Below are 27453 nucleotides of genomic sequence, written 5' to 3'. Positions count from 1 at the left end.
AGCCTTGTTTTTCAATAAATTCCATACCTTTTGCGACAGTATGGCTGTCGTCGCAAAAAGCCTGGCACTTTTTTTTTGGTGACGGGGTGTGCTGCCGTCTCAAAAAAAATTTTAAAAAAAACCCTGTTTTACAATTATTAAAAATATAAAAATAACCTGTAATGTTGGCAAATGATATAATAATATAAATACATAAATAAAATAACTAATGTTGGCAAATGTTGGCAAATGAAAAATCACTACAAAAAAATCCAAAAATTACATAATAATATAAATACATACATAAACAAAAGTTGGCAAATGATGAAAATACATAATGTTGGTCACATGATACATACATAATGTTGTTCACAAATTTAAATAACATAAATCAAAATCAAAATCAAAACCAAAAGTTTTCGTCCTGATTCTTTCGTGGGTTACAAAAACAGAAGTTGGTCATAATCTTTACATGCCCACATTCCACACGAAGCAAACTGCTACTTAGGAAATATCTGAAAAAAACAAAATAAAAATAATTAATAACAATATAATGGTGTTAATATTTTAATTACAGAAAAATATAAAAAAATTAACTACTATATAATTAGAAAGATAGTTTCGTAAATAATTTTGACTAGACCGAAATCCGACTCTAACTCCCAAACCGGGAACCCAATTCGAGCCCCGTCTTCTCCCACAAGTCTCTTGTGCCTAGGAGGTCGTGTGTGCCAAGTTTCGTGCTAAACCGACGCCGATTGGTGAATTTGGGGCATTAACACCTCGAATTTAAGTTTCTTAAGGAACTAGTTTGCCTAAAGTGAAATCCGGCTCTAACTCCCAAACCGGGAACCCGATTCGAGCCCCGTCTTCTCCCACAAGTCTCTCGTGCCTAGGAGGTCGTGTGTGCCAAGTTTCATTCTAAACTGATGTGGTTTGGTGATTTTGGGGCATTAACTCCTCAAATTCAAGTTTCTTAAGGAACTAGTTTGCCTAAAGTGAAATCCAGCTCTAACTCCCAAACTAGGAACCCGATTCGAGCCCCGTCTTCTCCCACAAGTCTCTCGTGCCTAGGAAGTCGTGTGTGCCAAGTTTCGTCCTAAACCGACGCGGTTTGGTGATTTTGGGGCATTCACTCTTCGAATTCAAGTTTCTTAAGGAACTAGTTTACCTAAAGTGAAATCCGGCTCTAACTACCAAACCGGGAACCCGATTCGAGCCTCGTCTTCTCCCACAAGTCTCTCGTGCCTAGGAGGTCGTTTGTGCCATGTTTCATGCTAAACTGATGCCGTTTGGTGAATTTGGGGCATTAACTCCTCGAATTCAAGTTTCTTAAGGAATTAGTTTGCCTAAAGTGAAATCTGGCTCTAACTCCCAAATCGGGAACCCGATTCGAGCCCCGTCTTCTCCCACAAGTCTTTCCTGCCTAAGAGGTCGTGTGTGCCAAGTTTCGTCCTAAACCGATGTGGTTTGGTGATTTTGGGGCATTAACTCCTCGAATTGAAGTTTCTTAAGGAACTAATTTGCCTAAAGTGAAATCCGGCTCTAACTCCCAAACCGGGAACCCGATTCGAGCCCCGTCTTCTCCCACAAGTCTCTCGTGCCTAGGAGGTCGTGTGTGCCAAGTTTCGTGCTAAACTGACGCCGTTTGGTGAATTTGGGGCATTAACTCCTCGAATTCAAGTTTCTTAAGGAACTAGCTTGCCTAAAGTGAAATCCGGCTCTAACTCCCAAACCGGGAACCCAATTTGAGCCCCGTCTTCTCCAACAAGTCTCTCCTGCCTACGAGGTCGTGTGTGCCAAGTTTCGTGCTAAATCGACGCGGTTTGGTGATTTTTGGGCGTTAACTCCTCGAATTCACGTTTCTTAAGGAACTAATTTGCCTAAAGTGAAATCCGGCTCTAACTCCCAAACCGGGAACCCGGTTCGAGCCCCGTCTTCTCCCACAAGTCTCTCGTGCCTAGGAGGTCGTGTGTGCCAGGTTTCATGCTAAACCGACGTGGTTTGGTGAATTTGGGGCATTAACTCCTTGAATTCAAGTTTCTTAAGGAACTAGTTTGCCTAAAGTGAAATCCGGCTCTAACTCCCAAACCGGGATCCCGATTCGAGCCCCGTCTTCTCCCACAAGTCTCTCGTGCCTAGGTGGTCGTATGTGCCAAGTTTCGTGCTAAATTCGGCTCTAACTAGTCCCGTTTTCTCCCACAAGTCTCTTAACTTAGAATGTAAAGAATGCAAAGATACATTTAGCTTAGAATGCAAAGATACATTTTATACCTGATCTTCTGGTGGTTGTGTATATGGATTCTCGTCTTCTGCAGATTCCCTAAATGCCCGGTGGCCACTCGATGCGTCAGGAACCTATGTTAGTCGATGGATAATGTGTTAATCATATTCGAATTTTATACATAATCTTGAGTGAAAATTGAACTATCAAACAATTTAATTTATATAGAACTTGTCTGTTGGGATCCACACTCGCCCCCTGTGACACAAGGGCCATCATCTCAGCTCTCATCTGCTGCAAATGTGTAGAGAACTCTGCTCACAGCTCCTCCCTCAACTCATCCCTTAGCTCTGCACGAACCTGCTGCGTGATCTGATCAATAGTCGATGGCTGGGGTGTTGACTGTGATGGCCCAGCACCATCTTTATACACCGCTCTCCGAGGCACAATTCTCCCGTATGTGCGACAATATCCATGTCCGTCATGACCTATCAACTCATGGAAAATGGCATTCCTAGCCTCCAAAGTCCGACCATCCTCAGGTAGCATAGAGAGTTGACGATTAAACTCATCCTGTATTGAATAAGACATACAAGTATATGCCAAATTAAGATGGTTGACACACAAAAAATAAACTTTAAATACAATCAAAGGTGTTTGGAAACTACCAAGGTCTGGATAACCTCTGGGTCATCTACTCTACGTGTCATAAGCCAAACATTCATCTTATCAGTAGACTCCCCCTTACTGGTCATCTACATTTTTTTTAGAAATATGAAAATTAGAATCCAAATAATTTGCAAATATACAATGTTTATTTATATACAAAAATAAAACAATAAAATGTAAACCTCATGCCGTATCTAAGAGAAAGTAGTACGCCCTGTGGTATGAGCTATGCCGTGAGCTCGCCGATTTTTAGCGTTCCTACTTGCAATTTTCTATAACAGGTTCAACAAATGTAAGTATGTAAATATGATTTGTATGTTTACATATCATAAATATAACGTAATTGTATACCTCAGCATCGGAAGTACGCCAATACTCCACAAGTCGTTCCCACTGGCTTGGCACAATGTTCATAGGAACATCATCCTTCAGATTAGGATCAGAGCTTCTAGGCTTGAAATACTTAGCCTTAAGCTTGTTCTTGTGATCCTTCCATATGCTATTGCAATTTTTCATGCAGATTGGCTTGTACTCCTCTGGACATATATTAAATTGTCCTATAAAACACAATTTCAAAGTTTAAGGCTAAGTATAACACAAATTTGGAATTCGAATTTGTGGACAAAAATATACTTTTACCTTCACATCCTTCCAGATAGCATCAACAATATCATCAGGCACATTGTTCCAGTCAAGAAAAGTAAGAGGAACAATGTTACCATTCCGCACAATAATGCCAAGTTCAGTAGTTAACTTGGCCACGTTATCCCCTATTGGGCAGTAATTTCCATCAAATTGTATGTCCAGCTTTTTACCAGTACCCCACTCTTTAATGCCCTTGGCACATCCTCTACCACGCCTAGTCGAGGTTGATGAAGAACTAACATGACCTGTGATATAGAATAATAATAAACAATATGCAATGGTAATAAACAAATGCAAATTTAAATAATGTGAATACAAATCATATCAAATAAACCTGAGGTGGGCTGTGAATAAGTCGAAGGGTCTGCAAAATACAATGAGAATAAACAAGTTGTATATAATGAGCATAAATAAATGTATGTGTAAATAATTTTCATACAAATCAAAGCAAATTTACATACCTGCGGATGGCTCATAAGCTGATGATGATAGCTGCTGTGGTGCCACTGATGGTGGACGCACCGATGGTAGGCGTGGAGGCTGAGTACATGGTAGCTGCTGTGGTGCCACTGATGGTGGTCGATACGGTGGTACTAATGGCCCCTCAGATGGTGGTGGCACTAATGGCCCCTCCGATGTTGGCCGATGTGATGCCTCCTCTGATGGTGGTGCTACTGATGTCCTGTTATGTAGAACATCAGACATCATGCGCCGGGGATGATCAGGCTTCCTCTTCCTTCCCATAATAATCTGCAAGCAATATAACATTAATTGACATTAGAAACATAGACAATGGTTTGTCATCAACTATAATATGGATTAATTGAACTAATACAATTACAAAGACAAAGTAAATTAAGAAATTGATAATTAACTACAACCTTGGCCTTAATTGAATTACTAATGTTGATTAAATATCAACCTATTTGAACATCACTGTTTCCCCTTCTGCGGCTTCCCTCACCCAACCAACTTCTTCATCACGAAGCATTATATTTTCTTCCAATTGTTGGCTCATGTATGGCTCGATTTGTGGATCAGTCGAACTCATATCAAATAAACCTCTTTGAGACATCTTCACCACGACTTGCCAGTCTGGTTGTAATGGGTCTACAACATACCAAACTTGCTCTGCTTGGGACGCTAAGATGAAAGGTTCATTGGTAATTCGATCATCTCGGTACAACAAATGATTGAAGTTCACCAACATGAAATTGAAGACATCTTCTTTCTTTCCGTGAATGTTGTCAATCCAATCACACTTAAACAACACATGTTTCTTCTCATTGGAATATCGAATCTCAACAATATCTATCAATTGTCCATAATAGTACACAGACCCCAAACGAGGATTCTTGTCTTTTCGACTAGCATAACTTATGGTATCTGCCTTGAAAGCTACACCACAATTTTGTGTGGCTCGACGATCATCCATGGCCTTTACTCGATACCGAAACCCATTCAGTATATACCCGTTGAACCTCCTTGCCAGGTTATGAGGACCATTTGCCAATAGAATAATCTCTTCAGAAAATATGACATCAGTAGTCCTTCGCAAAGTTTGAACCTATTTAACACGAAAATATAAAATTTAAAATGTAGATCGACTTAAGTAACTAGAATCTATAGAGTTAAATACATACATGTTCCTTGAACCAAATGTGAAAAGTTTCAAAATGTTCACGCCGAAGTTGATGATCGTCAACACGAGGCATTTTGAGCTTAAGTACTTCAAGGTGTTTGCTGTGTAGATTGAAATTTTAGCAATACAAAAAATTTAGTTGAAAATTCAATAAGACATAATAAAATATTGAGTGAGTGACTTAATCTACTTTATGAATGGTTGAACCGCACTTGTATTGAATAAGATGTACCGATGAGCTTGTACCCAAGAAGTATTATCAAGATAAAAGCTTGTGTTTTCACCAATAGCATGACCCAAATTATCAGCACCACTATAGTTCCTCACGGGTCGACTAGATTTGGTTTCCACATCATTGAGATATTGTGCACAAAAATTCATGCATTCTTCCATAATATATCCTTTAGCAATTGATCCTTCAGGATGAGCTCTATTACGCACGTATTGTTTCAAAGTAAGAAGATACCTCTCAATTGGATACATCCATCGAAACTGAATCACTCCATCCAATAAGGCTTCATCAGCTTGATGTATAGGCAAATGCTCCATTATATCAAAAAAACTTGGAGGAAATATTTTCTCTAGATGACAAAGTGTTATAGCGATACGATCTTGAATATATTGCAAATCCGTCGCACGATTCACTTTTGAACACAATTGTCTAAAGAAATTGCTCAATTCAATCAAGGGTTCAATTACATTCTTCGGTAACGATCTTCGAATAGCCAATGGAATAAGTTTTTGCATCAGAATATGACTATCGTGGCTCTTAAGACCCCCAATACTTCTATCATGTGAGCGTGCACGACGTGATATATTGGATGAATACCCGTCGGGAACTTTTACTTCCTTCAACACTTTCAAGAACAAATCTTTCTCATCCTTTGTCATCGTGAATTGTGCTGGTGGTAAATAGGCTTTATTCGACCCTCTTAACTGCAAATGTAGGGGTTTTCTAATATTCATATCTTGTAAATCACGCCGAGCATTAACACCATCCTTCGATTTTCCTACAACCCCTAATATTGCCCACAACACATTGTCACAAACATTCTTCTCTATATGCATCACATCGAGGTTGTGTCTTATTAGATTGTGCTCCTAATATGGCAATTCATAAAAGATACTCTTTTTCTTCCAACTGTGGGTGCGATGTCCAGCTTTCTCCTTCTCTACCTGTCTCATATGCCTCTCCATAAGGTCATCCCTCTTGTATTGTGTTAAAATACCCTCAGATTCTAATTGTAGCAACATCTCAGTTCCAGACAACAATTTTGGTTTGAGTTTGACTTCCCGACTACCATCAAATGATACTTTATCCTTCCGGAATTTATGGCCAGTAGGTAAAAATGTGCGATGACCCAAGTATGATTGTTTCCTACTATGCTTCAACCAATACGATGTAGTTTCCTTATTGCAACAAGGACATGCATATTCGCCTTTAGTGCTCCATCCTGACAAGTTTGCGTATGCAGGAAAATCACTAATTGTCCACAGTAAAGCTGCATGCATTTGAAACATTTGATTTGTTGATGCATCAAATGTTGACACACCCTCGTTCCATAGTTCTTTCAACTCCTCAATCAACGGTTGCATATACACATCAATCTTGTCACCAGGTCCTTTTTGGCCGTCAATAAGCACGGCTAAAATTAGAAATGGTTGCTTCATGCACATCCGTGGCGGCAAGTTGTATGGAACGAGCACAACAGGCCAAGTGCTATGAACTATGTTCATCGTTCTGAATGGGTTAAAACCATCGGATGCTAAGCCAAGCCTTACACTTGGGCAATCATTACTAAAGTCAAGATTCCGACAGTCAAAATCTTTCCATGCAAGGGAGTCAGCAGAATGCCTGAAGACACCATCATCAGTTCGTTCCTCTGCATGCCATCTCATTAACTTGGCCGTCTTGGATGACATAAACAACCTCTGCAACCTTGGCTTTAAAGGAAAATACCTCATCTGTTTTGCAGCTATTCGTTTGCCACCTTTGTTAGGACCATTTGAACCACCATCACCATTTGAATTCCATCTAGAACTGTTGCATATGACACATTTATCAAGATTGGCGTTCTCGTTTCGAAACAACATGCAACTGTTGGGACATGTATCCCACGTCTCATACGTGAAGCCCAAATCTGTTGTGACCTTTTGAGCTTTATAATATGAGTCCGGGAGTTTCACACCCAACGGGAACGCCTCATTCAATAACTCAAGAAACATGTCAACAAACTTGTCTGTCCACTGATTAAGCACCTTCAAATGTAAAAGTCGAACAATGAATGACAAAGAAGTGAACTTCTGACAACCCGGATACAATTCACTTTGTGCATCTTGAAGAAGTTTGAAATACTTTGCAGTCTCTGCATTTGGACCGAGCTGGGGTTCAGATGCATAGGGATCTGGCCCCTGTGGTTCATTACCCTCAACACTTGTACCGGCATGTGGATTTCCCATAGCCCCTTGTATCATTCCAATCATATCATCCCCAATGTCTAAATTAGCTAATGTTTCATTCTCTCGATTACCATGCAGAGATACGTAAGATTCCCCATGATTAATCCAATGTTTGTCTTTTTTTAAAAAACCATTCAAAATCAGATGCTCACGTACACCCTCTCGTACAAAATAGTATCGATTCTCGCACTTCCTACACGGACAACTGATCATCGATCCTTCAACCCTATTGGTGTAGGCAAACACAAGGAATTCATCAATCCCATTAATGTATTCGCTCGACATCCTATTTGGCAAATCAATCCAACTCTTATCCATCATCTGTACACAGCCACAAAAATATCTCATCAAAGTAACTCTAAATATAATACCTTTAACTCAAACCTATTCAAAAAAATACTCAAAACTCATCTATTTAAGTTTGTCTAAAAAATACTCAAAGCTCATCTATGCTCTTTAACTCAAACCGATTCAAAATTAAATTCTACTCTTTTTTTTTTTTTATTACCCAAAATCAAGAGATCCTTTTAGCAAACTCAAACCTCATCTATGCTCCGTCACCCATTGGCAACCCCTCTAACCACCGTCACCAGTCACCACTTTCAACAACTAAGACGAACAAAATTTTCAAATTTTTTAGAAGAAAAACAAAAATGAAAACCAAAATACAATCTTTTTTAAAAAAAAAAATCAAATGAAGTAAAAAGCAAACAGGTGTAGAGTTATAAAAGAAAACCAGAGGGCAGAGGCTTAAGCCCTCCTGGAGTTTGCAGATATCAAGTTTGAAAACCAAAATATAATCAAATACATATATAGGACTATATAAATTCTCAGAACGACTCATCCTTCTCCAATCAAGATTTCACGGTCAGGTTAACGTGCCTATTTTGCTATAAAAAAAACAAACAGACACATATATTTATTAAATGATATTAAAAAGAAGGTTTAATAAAGGTAAATGAATATAGATATGTTTGGTCTCAGTTTCGGTTTTTCACTATTGTTTGGTCTCAGTCTCGATTCTTCACCAAGCCATTCAATATGAGACACCACCCAAAGAAACCACTGTGTGAGAGTTGAGACCAAACATAATTGAAAACACACAAAAATAATAAATAAATCAAGCACAAATATACAGCAAGATTTATTTAGTTTTCTCACATCACTAAAAATATAAGCAAGATTTACACCAAAATTAGTCTTGTTAATGGGGTCTGGAAGGAGTAAACTATAGTCTCAGAGGGGTGTGTTCAATGGAAATGAGGGGTAATATGATAAAAAATAAATCATTAAATAACTTATTTGAGTGTTCCCAAACCATGCCTTAATACATATTGAATGCCTCTTTATCAAAATAATTTTAATTGTGAAAGTTGGAGATATTGTTATAAATTTTAAATAAAATTTACAGTATTAAAAAAATAAAATTAGATTATGAGTAATTATAAAGGGCCTCAACTAGATATTTCAAAGTCATTTTTTTATTAAAAAATAATAATAGTAAATAAATAAATTTACAAATAGCAAAAAAAAATTATATTCATGTATATATTTTTTATTTTTTTTTGAACAGGTAAACATACATATATATATATATATATATATACAGAGAGAGAGAGAGAGAGAGCATACCTGAGTAGCTGTCGTCGTCGAAGCACCACTGCACCACCGCTAGCCCTTCGCCGTTCGTCGCCCGTTGCTCGTTTGGGGATTTTGGGGGAAAGAAATTTTGTTTCAAACAATTTTAGGGATTTCGATCCAACTGAGCGGCAAGATGAAAGGAAAGAGGGGGGGGGGGGGGATTTTTTTTTTACTTTTTGCGACGGGACCTTTACACCATCGCAAATGATACATAATTATTAATAAACTGACGTCATTTTGGTAATCCTTTTTTCGCGACGGACATTTGCCGTCGCAAATTGTCGAGTATTTGCAACAGCAAACTTATGCCGTCTCAAACTTTTTTTTTTTGGCGACGGTTCAACACGCTGTCACTAATACTTCCGCATTTTAATACCTGCCCGTGCAGTTTTATTACCGACGGTTAAACGCCGTCGTTAAAACTATTTTTTGCGACGGTTAATTTTGCCGTCGCAAAAGACCATTTTTTGCGATGGGGAACGCGCCGTCGCAAATGCTTCCGTGTTTTTTGCCCTCTTTTCTTGTAGTGTGAATTCAACGTCGCCATCTATTGGTCCCACTGCACAAAGGCACCGTTTGGGAATTTGGCAACTTGATTTTTTTGCCTTTTAACTATTTTATGAGATGAAAAAGAAGTTATATTTGGAATGATTTGTGAATTTTTTTGTAATTAAATAGCTGGTTGAGAAAAAAAAATAATTGATTGATTTGTAAAATGTAATATTTTGCCTTATTGACTGTTTTAATTTTTCTTATATTTATTGATTATTTTAGCCAAAATTCCCGCTCCCAAACAGGGCCTCAATTGTTCTCTCAAGCTGTCCAAGCCCTTTGGTAAAACCTTCAACTCAGTTAGCTTTAGCCACATTTATTATATCTGTCATTGTTAGGAGGATGGCCATCATCATCATCATCATTATTATTATTATTATTATTATGGTTGTGGTGGTTGCTGTAAGGAAAAATATCACATCAGTGGGTATTTAAAAAAATAATTGCAATCAATGAAAATTTTTGCAAAGAGTAATATTAAGAATCATAAAAAAAAATATATCATGACAATGATCATGAAATATTTTTTACATTTGGATTATAAATATAATAAAACACCACACATTAATCAAAGGATGAGATTTTTTTAAAATACATTTCATGATATTTTTTCACAATTCCTAATATTATTCTTTGGAAATATTAATAATTAAATTTATAAATTTGTATTTTTTTTGTTTCTGCCTTCCACTGGGGTGTAACTACCTCTTTTTTTTAACAGCAAAAAATCTAATTTTATTAATGATAAAAAAAAATTTAAAAAATTAGGGAATCAATACATTAAAAAGCTAAGGTAGTAAACTGCATTATTGCCGACTTGGTACATACAAATCAAGCCAATCATATGCAATCACTAGCATGAACAAGGAGCAACCCTAAGAAGTTGGCAATGGCAAGATGCCATGGACCATACAACAACAAAACAACCAGAAAGCTAAATATCCTAGACAAATGAATTCTAGTTTGGCTACTGCCAAAAAAGTGCACTTATTTCATCTTTTTATCTTTTTTGGGTCACATCAATCAACATCTCCTCTCTACTTTTTCTACACATAATACAAAAAAAGTCAAAAAGTGCACTTATTTAGTCTTCCCAAACTAGGTCTTAATTTGACACCACGTGATGTAATTTAAAAATGAGATGATTTAGGTTGCATTTGGTTAAAAGATTTGAAGGGAGAAATGGAAAGAAAAAAGAAATGTATTCTCACTTTATTTGGCTATAATGGAAAATACAAGCGAAAAGAAAGGGAGAGGAAAATGCAATCTCACTTTTTGTCTTTTGAGTTTACTTATGCTCTTTCCTTTCTCCATTTCCCAACTCAACCAAACATTGCTTGGAATTCAAATCCTATCACTTTGCTTGGTTTCACTTTTTCAAAAACATTTTTCAGAAAATTTTACTTTCTCATTTTCTGTGTGTTTTTGTTTTTACTGAAGTTTTTTTAATATTTTAAGCAATTTTTTTAATTTTTAAACATACCTAACTTAGATGTATCTAAAAAGTAAATTTTTTTTTGAAAAAGCCTTTTAAAAATTCACTAAATACCAAATATATATATATATATATGAGAATTCAATACATTTTTTTGTATTTTTATGTATTTATTAATTTTTTAAAATATTTTTTCACAATTTTTTTTTTACTTTTTAGATACATCTAAGTAAGATGCATCTAAAAATGTAATAAAAAAATGTTTAAAATTTTTAAAATATTCACTAAAAACAAAAACCAAAAAACTTATTTAAAAAAACTCAAACCAAACACACTGATTAGTTCTTTCTCCTTTTTCTTTTTCTTTCTATTTCATTTTTCATTTTCATTTTCATTTCGCTCATCAAATCTTCCAACCAATACAGTCTTAGAGAGAGTGCACTGATGCTATCCTTATTCTTCACCGAAAATGCAACCTTTACCTTGATAAGATCAGACAAGGCTCCGAAAGAGATGCTTCCAACATTAAAAATAGGGTAAATTATAAACACACTCCCTGAGATATATTTAAATTACAAATTATCTTTTGTGGTTCTAGAAATTACATTATGTCGCCTAAGGTTTTTAATTTCATTACAAATAGATCATTTTATTAATAAATTATCAAATTAATTAATAGTTTTTAATAATGTTGAAAGTTTATTTCAATTAATAATTCAGATAATTTTATTATTATATAGGTGAACAGTTAAAAATTTTATTTTTTCAATTAATTTTGTTAAATAAAAATTTATGACAGGGAGATTTTTGTAATTTTTCAAACTACAGAGAGCAATTCGTATTTTAAACAAATCTCAAGGGGTATATTTGTAATTAACCCTTAAAAATATAAAAGACAAGAAAATAATAGTAAAATGAAAGAGGGACAGCCATTGAACCTGAAAGTAAGTTCCCTATGAAATTACTTGTGCCAAAAAAAAACAGAATCATGGAAAAAAATACCTTTCATTCATGTATTTTTCCTTTTGGTCTTTTCTATCTTATGAGTCAATGTGCCTGATTTTTTATATTTGAATAATGATGATAACTTTGTTCTGTTTTGAAAAATCTAGAAATCCCCTAGATGTTGATTTGTGATTATGTATCAATTTTAAGCAGAATATAACAATCCCAATCAAACAATCAAATAATCAAGAGAAAGAGACACAGCGATTTAACGTGGAAAAAAACCACAATTGGACACCTCCAACTGTGATCAAAAAACCACGGGCAACAGCCACAAGACAATCTACTAAGAAGAATTAAAGGAATTACACAGGTATACTCTCAATTACCTAGCGAATCCACAACGCCTAATTGAACCAACCTTTATGTGCCTCTTCCAACCCCATCTTCACCACGGAATTGCCTTTCTGATGAGCCACTCCGGATTCCACCAAAGCTTCAGGCTCGAATTCTTCAGAATCCACAACTGAAGAATAACTCTCTCTTTTGTGTGTAACAAACAAGCCTTTGATGTGCTCTCTTTAGATCATGAGTTGAATACTCAATCAAAACATCAAAGAAAACTCCCAAAGTATCCCCAGATATAAACCCTAGAAACCAAAAAGAAGATCTGGAGAAGTTCTCCTAAAAATCTGACCCAATACGCGAATTTATAGAATCTGTCCCGCGATCTCCGCTCGAGCTCAACACAGCCCGCTCGAGCGGTACGACCAAAAACTGCGTGCGAACAAACTGAGATGCGCTCGAGCGTAGGAGAATCCGCTCGAGCGTAAAATCACACCTTCCAGTATTTTTACAGGCGACTGCAGAGATGCTGAGAGCTTCCAATCCCCGCTCGAGCGTCACTTTCCCCGCTCGAGCGGGAAGGCCAAAAATGGAAAAACTGGAAAAAAATAACATGCTCGGACAGGCAACTTTGAATGCATTTTTGCATTTTGCTTCAGGGGCGCTGCCCCTCAACCCCGCCGTGGCGCTGCCCCGGACCCGCCAAGGGGCGCTGCCCCCTGGACCCCCGCGAGCTGACCGGGCAGCTCGATCCCCGTCATAATCAGCGAAGTGGCAATCTTGAAAGCTTTATCATCACAAACTTCTCTAAAATGCTTGATTCGGGTTGGATTCGTATCTAACAACTTATAGCCTCACTGAAATAAAAATGCGAATAAAATTACAACTCAAAGGAGTTTTTTCAAACGGGATTGCCAAGAAATAAAACCTAACATGTTTCAAATATATGTTGGACTAAAAACTGGTATTTCATATTACTAGAAATACCGCCACATTTTTTTCCTCATTTATTTAATTATTTATTTATTTATTTTTTTTTTTTTTGTGTGCAGTAAATCAACACACATACAAAAAGAGGAAAAAAAATTATTAGGGACTTTTGACATTTCATTGATCACATTCAAAGCCATGTATGGTTCATGACTCGATCAACTAGACAAGAGATTTCATCAATAAAGGACTTTATTGATGAACTAGACAAGAGATTTCATAATACTTCTTGATCATCTCATTTATTGATGTGCTTTCATATCTAATGTCTATTGATTTTATCAATTAAATACTTTTTCTTTTGACCAACCAACCAACCAACCAATCAAACCAAGCGTTGAGTCCCATCAAATGGGGTCGACTACATGAATCCTTCTTCTCCACGCGGCCCTATCAAAGGCCATTTCATTAGTCAAATTAAGTAGATTCATATCTCTATTTGAAACGCTAGTCAATGTTAATCTAGGCCTACCCCGTTCCCTAACACTTCCATCTACCGTTACAGCATCGCATCTCTTCCATCTGCCATTTCTTTTGACAATCAAAAAAAAAATAAAAAATAAAACTAGACAAGAAGAACATATATATGAAAGAGAGCATTTTTAAACACTACAATGATTTTGAGTCCAATTTTGGAGGCATAATTGTGGGTACAATCTTCAATCGAATTATATCCTTCTATTATTGATAAATTTGAAGTGATCTCTTAAGTTTTTATTTATTTATTTATTTATATTTTTTTTTAGATCTGGAAGAAAATCAATATTGATCTAATTTTTGGAAGATGATAGAAGATCGTCATAATACTTCTTGATCCACCCTTTGATGATCTTGACCTCTTCTTTCCGTTGATTTGTCAACCATTTTGGATCACTTTGGCTTTTCCAAAGAATGTCCAAGCAATGGGATCCTGCAAAGTTATATTTCACCAAATATTTGAGAAAAGATACTTGTTATATATCACCAGATAAATTTCACTGACATTTTTTTTTTCATCATTTGCGTGACTCCATACAACATATGTCATGTACACATATAAGGGCCAATATTATATATTCAAAGGGAACGGATTGTCATCTCCAGTTTTGGATCCACCGGGAGTCTCACTCGAACAATCAAATATGTTCATTTTGTAAGTTGTTAAGTGCAAATTATCTATTCAATTTTTTTTAAAAAAATTAATCAAATTATCTGAAAATTATAACCATACAATTTTATCATTTTTTTTCAAAAAATAGACAGCCTGAGAAGCATGGACACGGACACGTGACACGACACGGACACGCTGACACGTTAATTTTCAAAAAATACAGGACACGATACGTGGGGAACACGCATGAAATATATAATTTTATATATTTATTATATATTATATATATAAATATATCATTCAAATATAATATAAAATGCAATATGACATTAATTTCTATAAATTTATATGGGTTTTGTTTTATTATTATATCTTAAATTGTTGTATTCAAGCTTATAATTAGTTTCACATGTGTTTAAATTGTTGTATTCAAGCTTATAATTAGAAGTGTCCGTGCTTTTTAGTAGACAGGAAACATAATTCTAAAAATATTGCCATCTATTTAATATTTTTTTTTAAACGATGAAATTATATCATTAGAATTATCAAATTAATTTAATTAATTTTTTAAATTATTTTTATTATTTTTTAATGAATGATCTACACCAAAAACGGTTCAAGACAAAGCTGCATATATCTAGAAAATAATGTTGGCTCCTATTTTCTTATGATATAATGAGTTCTATATCTGCACTAACATTTGCCATGTAAATCCACAACAAACATACACAAGCAAACATATGTATTGATTGTTTATTGTAGAGATATAGGTAAGCACATACCATTAACCGTATGAACAGCAACAACACTATCTGATATGTCTTTCAATACCCTACAATTAATCACGCAAACAGAATTAAACTGGGGTCAATCAGGTAATTTTTGTTCAATTTTACTTTGGTTTTTTCTATTTTTGAAAAAAGACACATCTTTTTTATTTACCCTCCACTGCTGTAAGGATCTCTCAAACCATTGGAGAAGATGATGTTGCTAGCAAACCTCTTGAGAACCATGTTTATATCCTGCAAATTGCATTTGAAAATATTTAAATTTGTAAGACGCATTCAAGAAAAAAAAAAAAAAAAAATTGATGAAGGCAACAAATTTATTAGAAAGGTCAGCAACAAAAATAGAGAACACCCAATTTTAAAAGTTAGAATCCCGAATTATAAATAGAAAAAAATTACACAATTGAACCTGCAATTTGCTTATAGTGCCAATATAGTCTTTCAGTTTCAATTCCATCAATTTTGTTTTTTAATTTTTTTTATATTGTGTCAATTTAATCAAATTGATAATGTGTTTAAAAAAAAAAAATTGATAAAATTCAAGGGTTAAATTAAAAGGGAAGAATATAAGAGAGAGAACAAGAGAATGAACAAATTTAACCTTCATTTTTGTAATAAAATAGAATTTACAAAAATTAAATTAACACAAGAAATAAATTACAATAGGCACTAATCTATTTTGACTTCATAAATATGTGGTAGAGACTGCATAGAAAAATAGTAGTAAATTAAATTAAATGGAGAAGAATAATGAAAAGGACATACATGGCCTCCATAGTAGGTAGTGACCCAATGAGGCCTTGGTGGGACTCCGTACATACTTTTGCAATCCTCAATGAAGCTGCTAAGAATGAAAGGTTTTGCGAAAAACATAGTATCGTTGCTGCCACGGCCAAGGGGAATCACCATTTCACTACATTCCTACACACACACACAATACAGATTTTTAAAGATCACACACACACACACACACACACACACACAACTGGAGCTTGGAGCTTGAGTTAGCTCCAAGCTTCTTTTTATTAATATACTGTATTTCCCTTAACATGCTTTCATTAATAAAGATTTTTTTGCCGATAAAAAAAAAACATATATATAAATTCAATAATCTTTAATTAGAGAATTTTAACGATCACACAATTCCAATATGCACACAAAAGAAAGTGATTGCAACAATAATGAAGTTTGTGCATTGAAATTTTGATGGTGAGGATGTACCAATTAGTTGTCCTCAATAATGGTGTTTTTAGATGCAACTGTAATGTTGAGAGATTGAATTAAAACACTTGTTATATTAGGTATTAAATGGAATTTTTTTTTTTTATATTTTGAAGATAAAATAACACAAGACTAATACTCTAAGAAATAAAAATATAAAAAAAAATACATTAGTAGTCTCTATATTTTGATTCTTGTGTTATTTTGATATTTATAATTTCAATTAAATTGATTTTGACCTTAAATTTATGATTTTATCTAAATATGATCTAATTGATTACAACCGTTATTAACCAAGACATTTGGCCTAATGGTTGTATAGCACCATTTGTGGTGTGAGGTTTCGGGTTCAACTCCTATAGAGAGGAGTCCGGTATCCTTTGTGATAATTGGTTTATTTCTCCTCTATTATGAAGATTTTATGTGATTAGTAATAGTTGTTTGGCGCTTCGTAGATTGGTTACACTTTGCTGACTTTCTAATTATTGTGGGTTAATGGTCTATTTGATGATGTGAACATTTTTCAGAAGAAAAATACTTTAGACACTTAATTTATCATCTCTAAAAGTCACTCCTAATAATGTGTATGACAAATGTCAAAATTTGATTTGTCAAATATTTCATCATGTGAGGTCTAAGCACAATGCCACATCATTAGAGACCATTTAGGGGTGATATCTTAAGGTAACGTAGCATTGGTGTTTTGATAATGTGACTACTCTCTTATCTATTGACCAAAAAAAGATTACAACCATTATTGTTTTTTTTTTTTTTATTTATAGAAATGTATGCATAAACGGCATTTGTTATGTTTTTATAAATAAAATTGTAAATTTGTTCAACTTAATGAGTTAATCTCAATCAGCTTAATGATTATTTTTTTTCGAAAATCGTAATCGGTGTTATCAATTAAACTAAATTGATACAAAATTTAAAATTAAATATTAAAATTGGATTAATTGAAATTTCAAAAATTAAAATGACACAAGAAATAAAATGTAACAACGACCAATGTAATTTGCCTAAAAGTTTAATTAATCGTAAGAAAAATGCTAGGAACCATCTCTTACGGACCTTGAATTTATCCCAAATGTGTTTGTGTGGTAAAAATTGAATTGATGAAATGTGGGGTCCACATATAAAATGAATCTCGGCCACTGATTTTCTTTTTAGGGATAAATTTTGGATTAATAAGGATAAATTTATAGTATTGTTATTAACCGGAATGATAAATATGTGATTACTTACTTGCCAATGCCACCCCAAAGCTGTTTCAATATTAGAAGTGTCCTCGATCATATGGCAGGATATGTTTCCTGTGTAAGCAACGACGCCGGAAAATATGCGACCGAGAATATCAGTGCCTTGAGATGCTCCGTCGATGCCGCCGCAGACCACTGTCACTGGATATTCCGGTGGGCTGTTATACTGAGCTGCTTGGCAATATATTAACTCCAAGTAGTTCTTCAGCCCAATCGTGTTATTCAACTTCCTAAAAAAATAGTATAGGATATAGATGGATAAGAGTAATTAATAAATAAATAAATACAATTACTATCTGTTTTTTTTTTTTTGAGTTTTCAAAAATAATTTTTAAATTTTTTTTTCTATAACTTTTTTAATATTTTTTTTAACTTTTCAAATTCACTTAATTTATATATACATAAAAAAATTAAAGGATGAATTACAAACACACTTCTTGAGATTTACTTAAATTACAAATTACCCCCGCGATTTAAGAAATTACATTATGCCTCCTTAAGGTTTCTAATTTCATAACAAATAGGTCTTTTATTAACAAATCATCAAGGTAATTAACAGTTTTTAATAATGTTAAAATTTTATTTCAATTAACAATTCAGATAATTTTATTATTGTATAAGTGAATAGTTATAATTTCAATATTTCAATTGATTTTGTTAAATAAAAATTATCAGGGAGATATTTGTAATTTTTCAAATCACAGGAGGCAATTTGTATTTTAAACAAACCTCAAGAAGTATATTTCTAATTTACCCAAAATTAAAATAGGCAAACTTCACTTTACCCATTGTGGTTTGGGTTGAGTGTGAATTACTCTCCAGACATTCGGAATTCACCACATAACCCCATGTGATTTGTGGATTAAAACGCACTGTTAGTTTTTCTGTCTAAGATATCAGAATGTGAAAGACACGCCGCTTTATAGAGAGTGAGTCAATTTTTATGACGAAAATACCCTTTATACCTCTTCAAATTTACAAAGGATGCCATTCTTTTCCTATTTCTATTTTTCAACCATTAGCAAATAGTTATACAAATATATTTACATTCATATATATATATATATATATATTGCTAGAATCAACATCTTTTTTTTTTCTCTCTCTCTTTTTATTTTTTGTTTTATATAATATTTTCCAATCAAAGATATATATATATATATATATATACATCAAATCATCTGGTGAAGATTGACACGCGCACACACACACATATATATATATATATATATGCATAGATTTATACATATATATCTGAGTTATAAATTTTTTGAATCAACATCTTCTCTCTCTCTTCAATTTTTTTTTTAATAATCATCAAATCAAAGATATATATATATATATATATATATACATGTATACAAACATAGTGAAAAACACAATTTCGAATTTTTAATTCATAAAACATCATCATCAAATCATCTAGAATCATATAGATACACACACATATGTATATTTCAAGTCATTTTGAATCGTATGTATGTATGTATGTATATATATGGTCATGTTTTATCCATACATATATATATATATATATATCTGTGTTATGTTTAAAAAAAAAAAAATTGATTTTGGTTTTGTATCTGCTATATGCATATATATATATATATATATATGATTGCTAATCATTGAGCACCAAATGAGATTGTATATGTATATATATGTATATGTAAAGTATATATATATATATGTAAAGTTTGGGTAGTGAACTATGAAGAAGATATGAGAGAGAGAGAGAGAGAGAGAGGAGAGAGAGAGAGAGAGAGAGAGATGAAGTTGAGAGTATAATTATTAATTTACAACTTTTGTTAACAAAAGTTAGTGTGCATTTCAATCCAGTACCCACATGAGGGTTATGTGGTGATTTTCGAATATTAGGGAGATAATTTGCACCCTGCCCAAACCATAAGGAGTAAAGTGAAGTTTGCCTATTAAAATATTTATAAAAATATATTTAAAAATTCACTAAATATAAAATAAAAATTAATTCATTACATTTTTGGAATTTTGGAATTTTTTTTTTTTTAAAGATTTCTTGACAAATATGTTTTTAAGTTCATCTAAATTAAGTGAATTAAAAAAATTAAAATAAAATTATTAATTAAAATATTAAAATATATTCACTAAAAACCAAAAAAAAAAAAAATTCAAAAAGCAAAAAATTCAAAAACAGAATTCGTGAATCTCAAAACCAAACAGCACAAAAATGTCGTGTATATAGAAAAAATATACTCAGCTAAAATATTCATAAATTGTTCAATGAAAATTTTAAATGAATTATGTAGTTTTATGCTTGGTACATATGGTGTGGATTACGTCAAAGTTGCCAGCTGTCCATGCCTATTAACAAAGGACACCTCATTGCATATTGGTCAAAATTCTAACACATTTTTCTTTTTTTTTTTTTTTCTTTTTTTTTTTTTTTTTTTGAACGGGCTAACACATATTATGCATCTTATTGTTTAAACCAGTCAAGCTATAGCGCCAACCATATATGACTTTTTTACCAATTGCAATTTGTTGTAAAATAGAATTCTCGAGCCCGAGCAATTTTAAATTTTTTGTTCCTGGTCCAAGTGGTTTTTTTTTTTATTGGCAAATGTTAGTTGTTAGATTAGCACTTATCAGAGAAAATCTCTCCACTCTTGGCAAAGCACACATCCTTAATTCAACCTCCTAAAGGGAATTGAACCAATAACCTCCTTGGTCTAAGTGAGTTTTTATGTAGTGTTGTTGAAATCATATATTAAGAACATGATTTTAAAATTTACACAATAAAACACAACTTCAACCACGAAATCACTAGTTTAAGTTTTTTTTACAACAAATATATTATAATTTGAAAACACGACTTTAACCATGAAATAATTTGGATTAAGAAAATAAGTTAGGGTGGTTTGGCATCCTATAAATAATAAATCTTTTTATTTTTTTTTCATCACATCACTTCTCTATTTTTCTGCATATCTTTTCGTAAAAAAACAAAAAGTGCACTTATTTAGATCATTCCAAACAACTTTTGTTTTTGGTAATTGTTTTGGAATTTAAAAAAAAAAATTGACAAAAACAAAAACAAAAGAGTAAGTGTGAATTATGTCAGTTACGAGCATGTCATGAATCTTTGACTGAGGATTGAGAGGCCATTTTTCTGGGAAGCCACTTCATCAATTACAGACCATGATTGCTTTATTGTTTCATAGCAAGTCTCACTAGCTTCCTGCAAAAAAAAAAAAAAAAAAAGGAATTGTTTTCTCCAAAAAATTAGTTTGGTGAAAAACACTCTGAAAAACTAAAATTACTGAAGATTTTTTTTTTTTACTTTGAAATCCTTGGTGACAATTGAATAGTATCCATCTTGGGGAGTGATGTCATCAAAGTAAAGGATAGGAGCGGATGAAGCCAGAGCTCCCAGAGCAATGTGAGGATACTTCAGCCGAAACCATGCAGCAAGCACTGTAAGTTTTAATTAAACACAAAAATTAAACAAGCTACATTATCAATTTTAAAAATAAATGGATTGGGTTTCACTCCAATCCATAATGTGGATCAGACAGTGTGTTGAGGTTCATGGAGCTTACCACGGGCCCACTTTGATAATCTGACTTCTTTATTTTGAAACTAAAATGTGTTTATCGTTCATGAAAAAAAAGAAAAGAAAACAAATTGATCCGATAGTGGTAAATCATATTACATCACATTTGCTGTTAAGCAGTGTACATTTTAGTTTGAAAATTATATTGGTCATCCATTGCTTTAAAGACAAGTATGATGAATCATGTAGTTTCGATTATCTAATTAATTTGAATTTTTTTTTTTTTTCTATAAATGAGAAACACAAGAGGCCCACAAAATGAAATAATCAAATCATCAAAATAAGACTGGTTATTAGTTACTGTACAATCCATATTTAGACCGGAGGAATCCTTCTTCCAACATATAAGTATTCAACAATGGCTGTAAACAATATAGAAACTTACTTCCTCCATATGATCCTCCAATAACGATAATTGGAGAGTTGTGTGCAGATAATTTTTTCTTCAAGTACAAGATCACCTCTGCATAATCTGCTATAGCTTGAGCCGAGTTGAAATAACCTTGAGCGGTCATGGCTTCTTCCATTGTTTCAAATGGAATTGACTTTCCATAGAACCGGTGCTGAAAAAAAAAAAAAAAAAAAAAAAAAAAAAACTGTAAAATTTTGATAACCCGTACAATATTGGAGCTTTAATCCTGACATTTCAATACAGTTAGCATTTAAGGAAAAATCTTCATTCATGCAAAATGGTTCACCTATCCACATTTTTTAAGACTCGGGGTATTTGGGTAGGGCTCACTTCAAGTTTATTGAGATTATTTGAATCGTTTTATTTTTAAAACTCATCAATCAAATAAAAATAAATAATTAAGTGGGATAGTATATCGATAGCCACACTATCTAATTGTACTTGTATTTAAAAAAAAATGAAAAAATTTACTTAGAAAAACAACGACAAAACTCTTAGAAGAAACTCAAAAATGTCCAAAGTTTTTCAAGATATGCTTTTTGTGACGAAAATATTTTTGTGTTGAAAAAATTCGAGTATTTAGCAACGAATGTCACAATTTATATGTAAGTACCTCTATGTAAACCATGAGAGCATTGAAACGAGGGGCGTTTTCGGGGAGAAACCCAACGACTTCAATATCACCATCTATTGGTTCCTCTGCACCAAGATAAACAAAGATTGGAGCACTTGCATTTGCACCACCCCAATACTTAGAATTCATTAAATATCTTTGCTTGAATTTGGCATAACTTTGAGGATTGTAGTTGAAGTGATCAAGTGTTTGGTTGTAAAAATAGGTTTTCAAGTCCTTCCAAACAGACGCCGAAACTGTGACAGAAGGGTCTCTAAGGAATTTTTGGCCGAGTACACTTAGCCTTGGAATATTATTGTGTGGTATTGCAGAAACAGAATTGAAGAGGATTAGAAGACACAATGGAAGCCATTGTGCTGAAAAAGCAAGAAAGCTCATGGAAAAGTTTGTAGGAAAATTATGTGGGAAACTTTCAGCTTGGGCATTAAAGTTGTCAGAAAAGTACACATTTATAGACCCCTCACCATCCTCAACATATTAGTTTGGGTTAACCCAAGGCATTTAGCGCACTTGGTAAAGGCTGGGGTTAAGACCCAGGTCTCAAGTTCGAAATTTCTTCACCCAACTTCTTAGGCGTGGCGCAGTTAGTTAAGAGATTAAGGCCTCGTTTGGAAATATATTATTTTAATAACTTTTTGACTTTTTGGATAAAATATGAGGTAAAAAAAATAGTATACTTGGGATAGTTTTTTTAGCTTTTTACGAAAACATGTGCAAAAAGTAGAGAGAAAAATAAATCTTTGACTTTTTAGTATAGGTTATAAGGTTTTTGATTTTTTTAGTAATTTTTTTGGCTTTTAGCCCAAAACAACTACTTGCCAAACGAGGCCTATGTCTCAAGTTGCTGTTACCAACTTACCACAGCATTTGGTGTGGGTTCAATACTCCCTTACTGTGCGAGTCCTAACGTAAGCGGAATTTGTCTTGAGAGGTCGAGATAAGTTCTCAGGTTATAGTTTCTTACTCGAAATGGATAACAGGACACTTTGCTGATCTGTGCAAGGGGGGCGCTGCCTTGGACCTGCGGGAGATGAAGAGGATTTTCTTGTAAAAAAAAAAAAAAGTTTGGGTTGAACTGGAAAAATTGTTTTATGTATAACCCTCGAATCTATTTGTCTAGGATATGTTAGCTTTCTCTAAGTTCAAAATGAGGTCATTTAAAGAGTGCACTGGTGCTATCCATGCTCTTCACCCATAATGCAACCTTTACCTTGATAAGATCAGACATGGCTTGCAAACAGATCCTTCCACCATCAAAAATAGGATAAATTATAAATACACGTTTGGAGATTTTTTCTTTAAATACAAAATACTTCTTATATTTTTGAAAATTATATTATATTCCTTTAAATTTCTAATCATAAAACAAATTATCTCTTTATTAATAAATCATAAGTCAATTAATTTTTTTTAATAATTCATAAGTCAATTAATTTTTTTTAATAATTCATTACAAGAAATTAAGGTTTTAGAAATAAATTTTTAGGAACAAAATAATTTGTCAGAAAAAATTATACTTTTAAAAATAAAATGAAGAAATTTAAAAAATATATATATATATATATATATATTTAATTATGTTATTATATTTTTTAAACAAGTCTATTTGGTTGCAAAAGGGTTAATGTTTTTTGCCTACAATTTTAGTTGGTCCCCAATAAACTCAACTTATACATTATTTTCATTCTTTGAACTTCAATAGTCGGGATTCATTTTTTGAAGAATGGCTCTCTCTCTCTCAATCGATCGATCGATCGATCTATCGAATCCCTAATTTCCTTCTCCATTGAATCTGTGGTTTATTGATTTCGATCCCTAATCTGATCTCAAAGACTCCTGATCTACACCTCTAATCGATGGATTGTTGATTTCAACCCTAAGGAATCTCATAGTGTCTCTCTTGACAGCGATTTTAGTATCCATGTTTGTTCGATTAATCAATTTCAGTCTCATTGACTTGGTTTTCGATTTGTTGTTTGCATTTGTTCTTTGAAAATGCTTGTTTATCAATTAATATTTGTGTTGATTATGTAGTATCAACAACGGCCTCTTCAACATCGACTCTATCTTCGAGGAACAACACCAATGGCAACAAGAGCAAGAACGTTGTAGCATCATCTACATCTCTTCGTTAGAAAACCCTAAGTCCGATCGCGGAACTGAAGGAATTGGCCTCTTCGCTCTTGGACTCCGCCAAGCACCACCTTGATCGCTTGCATTAGGAGATCCTCAAAGACCTCGAGGCCTCTCTCTCTCTCTCTCTCGTCTCCATAAACGATTAAAGGTCTCTTTCTCTCTCTCTGAAATTTTATTGTGATGTGCTCTAATTGCTTGATCGAAATTTCACCATAGAACTACAAGTTGAGTTTTGATGGTTATGTCTCTATCTTTGTGTGAGCACGCACGAGTGCGTGCTCCTCTGCATTGTTATTATTATTAATATTTGTGAGAGGGGAGATTTGCACCGTTAGTACGGCCGAGCTACGATAGTGCCGGTCGTGACAAACTTTACGGCGCCGCGCTATTTTCTCTACTGAGACGGCCGGTGGATCTGTTTTGCTCGGTCAAGGAGATCGGCAGACCAGGTGTGAACTACGCCCGGCCGAGCTGTGACTTGTAGACATTTGGCAGGGCACGCAGTCGAGTGGCGAGACCGGGCTACGAATAGCTCGGGCTAAACCGAGGACGAGGCGAAGGCCGGCATGCCTTTGAACGGTTAGCCGAGATGGACAGATTCCAGATAACCTCAGATGAAGGTAGAACAGATGGAGGCCGACATGCCTCGGAACTGGTAAGCCACAATAAATCGGTCAATATCAGCCCGGCCATGAGCATCACCCCTTGGCCCCTTTACCAAAGGGGCAGGCCGGCGACACATAGCTCAGTTGCATGCATGTGGTGACAGTTCTCCACAAGGGATAGGTCGGTCATGGTACTCCGGTTAGGTGTGCCACCTGGGCCAATGGCATGAGGGAGAGGACATCTGCTCCACGCGCGCATCAATACCGTTGGACAGTTCTGCGTGTACTGGTGGGAGGACTAAGCCTTTACACGCATAAGGTGGTGAGAGGCGAGCACTGTCACCTGTCCAGGGAAGGACAACAGAGGTAGTGTGCGCACAATCTTTAGGCTGCATGGCCAGCCTAGAAATAGAAAGAAAGAGAAACGTTAGAGGTATGCAAAATTCACTCTATCGCCAACACTCTCTCTCCCTCTCCGATAGCCTTCTTCTTCCTTCAGTGGTCTGACTTGAGCGTCGGAGGGTCTATCCGGCACACCACCACCAGGCAGCTCATCATTTTTGTGTTGCAGAGATAGACGCCGTCACGAGAAGCTTGACGTCCAAGGAGTACGGAAAGCAGAGGATATTTCGCACCCGTACAATTGGCGCCGTCTGTGGGAATTCTTTGGTACTCAACCCTTGTTCTTTGAGCTTCTTCGACCATTTCCATGGCCAACAACGACGAAGCCCCACTGTCCGTTGTCGATGGCGTCACACCTGAGTATGTCCGCTTGAGAGAAGGCCCCCCGAATATTCCAGCCATGGCGGGCCTAGAGACTTCTTCGCGAGGTGCGCGAGACAAACACGAGAGGAGTACTAATAGCTCGCAGAGTCCAGAGGGCCGCCGATGCCGAGGGGAGTCCCATACGCAGCGCCTGGAGCACAAACTCAAGATTAAAGGGAAAGGTGTTGCTGGAGAGGGCAACCTCAGTGAGCGCACCCCATTCCCTCGTTGTGGCAGTCGCCGCCAGGGGAGGACTCACTCTTTCTCCATCACCAGGAACTATGGGGTTGGAGATTCTGACCCAAGAGAGGGCAGGTCCCTCTCTCGCGACAGCACTTACCGCCCCTCACGCCCGACGCCAATGTCGCGATCCTCTTTCTCCACACGTTCCAGGGATGTATTGGAGGAGAGGGCGTGCCGTCGGGAGGCTCAGAGAGTGCCAGCATTGCAGAGGTTGAGCGCTCTAGTTCGTTGTAGTGAGGAAGTGGCGATGCTAGCCCCCAAAGCGATAGCCCCTGAGCTAGTGGACAAAGAGCTGGCGCAACTTACAGCCACGCCGCTGTCTCTAGAGATTGAGAGTACACCACTCCCCGCCGGATTCCACCAGCCAAAGTTCACTTTGTACGACAGCAAGACGAATCCGTACATGCATGTGAGCCATTACTGGCAAGTAATGGCTGGCCACCGGCGCAACGACGCCTTGATGTGCCTCATATTCCCAGCAAGCTTGGGAGAGCTGGGTTTGAAGTGGTTCGAAAGGCTCCCGGAGGGGAGTATTGAGGGGTGGCAGCAACTAGCGGAAGCCTTCGTCACCAGATTCAAAACCAACACTCGAATGCCGAAGGAGGTTGATCATCTTCTGGGCGTTAAGATGGAGTCGGGGGGATCGTTGAAGGCATACAACACGAAGTACTGGGAAACTTACAATGAGATCCTCGACTGCCCCACCAATCTGGCGATCACTCAATACAAACGGGGTCTCCCAGTCGGACATAGGCTGCGAGATTCACTCACGATGCATCAATCCACAACCATGGATTCATTGATGCAGTGGATCAATGAGCACATTCGCGTGGAGGATGATGCCGCCTCCGCGACCGAGAAGGCTAATCCGGTTGTGGCAGACAGAAGGGTGGCGGGGAAAGTTCACTCAGTTGGACAGGAGGATAACCGCCCAAACAACCGGTCAAAAGATCAGCGCTATGGTTCAAACCGTGATGACAGAAACAAGGGCCGCCGAAACGACTGGGCTGACACTCCCAGTGATGTAGCGGAGGATGCCAAAAGAAAATTGAAGGCACGGACTGGAATCACCACGGTCTTTAAAATCTCCATCTACCGTATTTTGAGCGAGATTCGAGGTGAACCCTTCGTCCGTTGGCCGGCCAAGTTGGGGAGTGCGCAGAGGGGCTTCAATTCGA

At 35.5% G+C, this 27453-nt stretch overlaps 1 protein-coding gene and 2 long non-coding RNA genes across 5 annotated transcripts; all 3 read right to left on the bottom strand.

The window, feature by feature from the left end:
- Positions 1 to 251: 251 nt before the first annotated feature.
- LOC145807688 (uncharacterized) lies at positions 252 to 3762 on the bottom strand. 2 transcript variants are annotated; one of them, XR_014350993.1, is made up of 5 exons: positions 3512 to 3762; positions 3055 to 3429; positions 2872 to 2958; positions 2254 to 2776; positions 252 to 494 (listed from the first exon to the last, which is right to left on the bottom strand). It is a non-coding gene; the product is annotated as an uncharacterized LOC145807688 (long non-coding RNA). The 2 variants fall into 2 exon arrangements; XR_014350992.1 differs by having other exon boundaries at positions 2254 to 2958.
- Positions 3763 to 3849: 87 nt separating this feature from the next.
- Positions 3850 to 10744, bottom strand: LOC145807676 (uncharacterized). Its single transcript, XR_014350953.1, has 3 exons — positions 9252 to 10744; positions 3979 to 4267; positions 3850 to 3881 (listed from the first exon to the last, which is right to left on the bottom strand). It is a non-coding gene; the product is annotated as an uncharacterized LOC145807676 (long non-coding RNA).
- Positions 10745 to 14093: 3349 nt separating this feature from the next.
- LOC114304925 (uncharacterized) lies at positions 14094 to 22981 on the bottom strand. 2 transcript variants are annotated; one of them, XM_082904962.1, is made up of 9 exons: positions 22506 to 22981; positions 21866 to 22043; positions 21208 to 21341; positions 20993 to 21105; positions 17875 to 18118; positions 16171 to 16326; positions 15560 to 15639; positions 15400 to 15449; positions 14094 to 14437 (listed from the first exon to the last, which is right to left on the bottom strand). In XM_082904962.1, the coding sequence occupies exons 1-9, from the start codon at positions 22902 to 22904 to the stop codon at positions 14298 to 14300; spliced, it is 1494 nt and encodes a 497-aa protein (XP_082761088.1). In that variant the 5' UTR covers positions 22905 to 22981; the 3' UTR covers positions 14094 to 14297. The 2 variants fall into 2 exon arrangements, with proteins under 2 accessions (XP_082761088.1, XP_082761089.1); XM_082904963.1 differs by lacking the exon at positions 16171 to 16326.
- Positions 22982 to 27453: the final 4472 nt, after the last annotated feature.

Source organism: Camellia sinensis, chromosome 14, assembly GCF_055761805.1.
Source record: "Camellia sinensis isolate YWXY chromosome 14, ASM5576180v1, whole genome shotgun sequence".
Classification (NCBI taxonomy): Eukaryota; Viridiplantae; Streptophyta; class Magnoliopsida; order Ericales; family Theaceae; genus Camellia; species Camellia sinensis.
The sequence above is the reverse complement of the archived record's forward strand: the minus strand, read 5'-3'. Positions and strand labels throughout refer to the sequence as shown.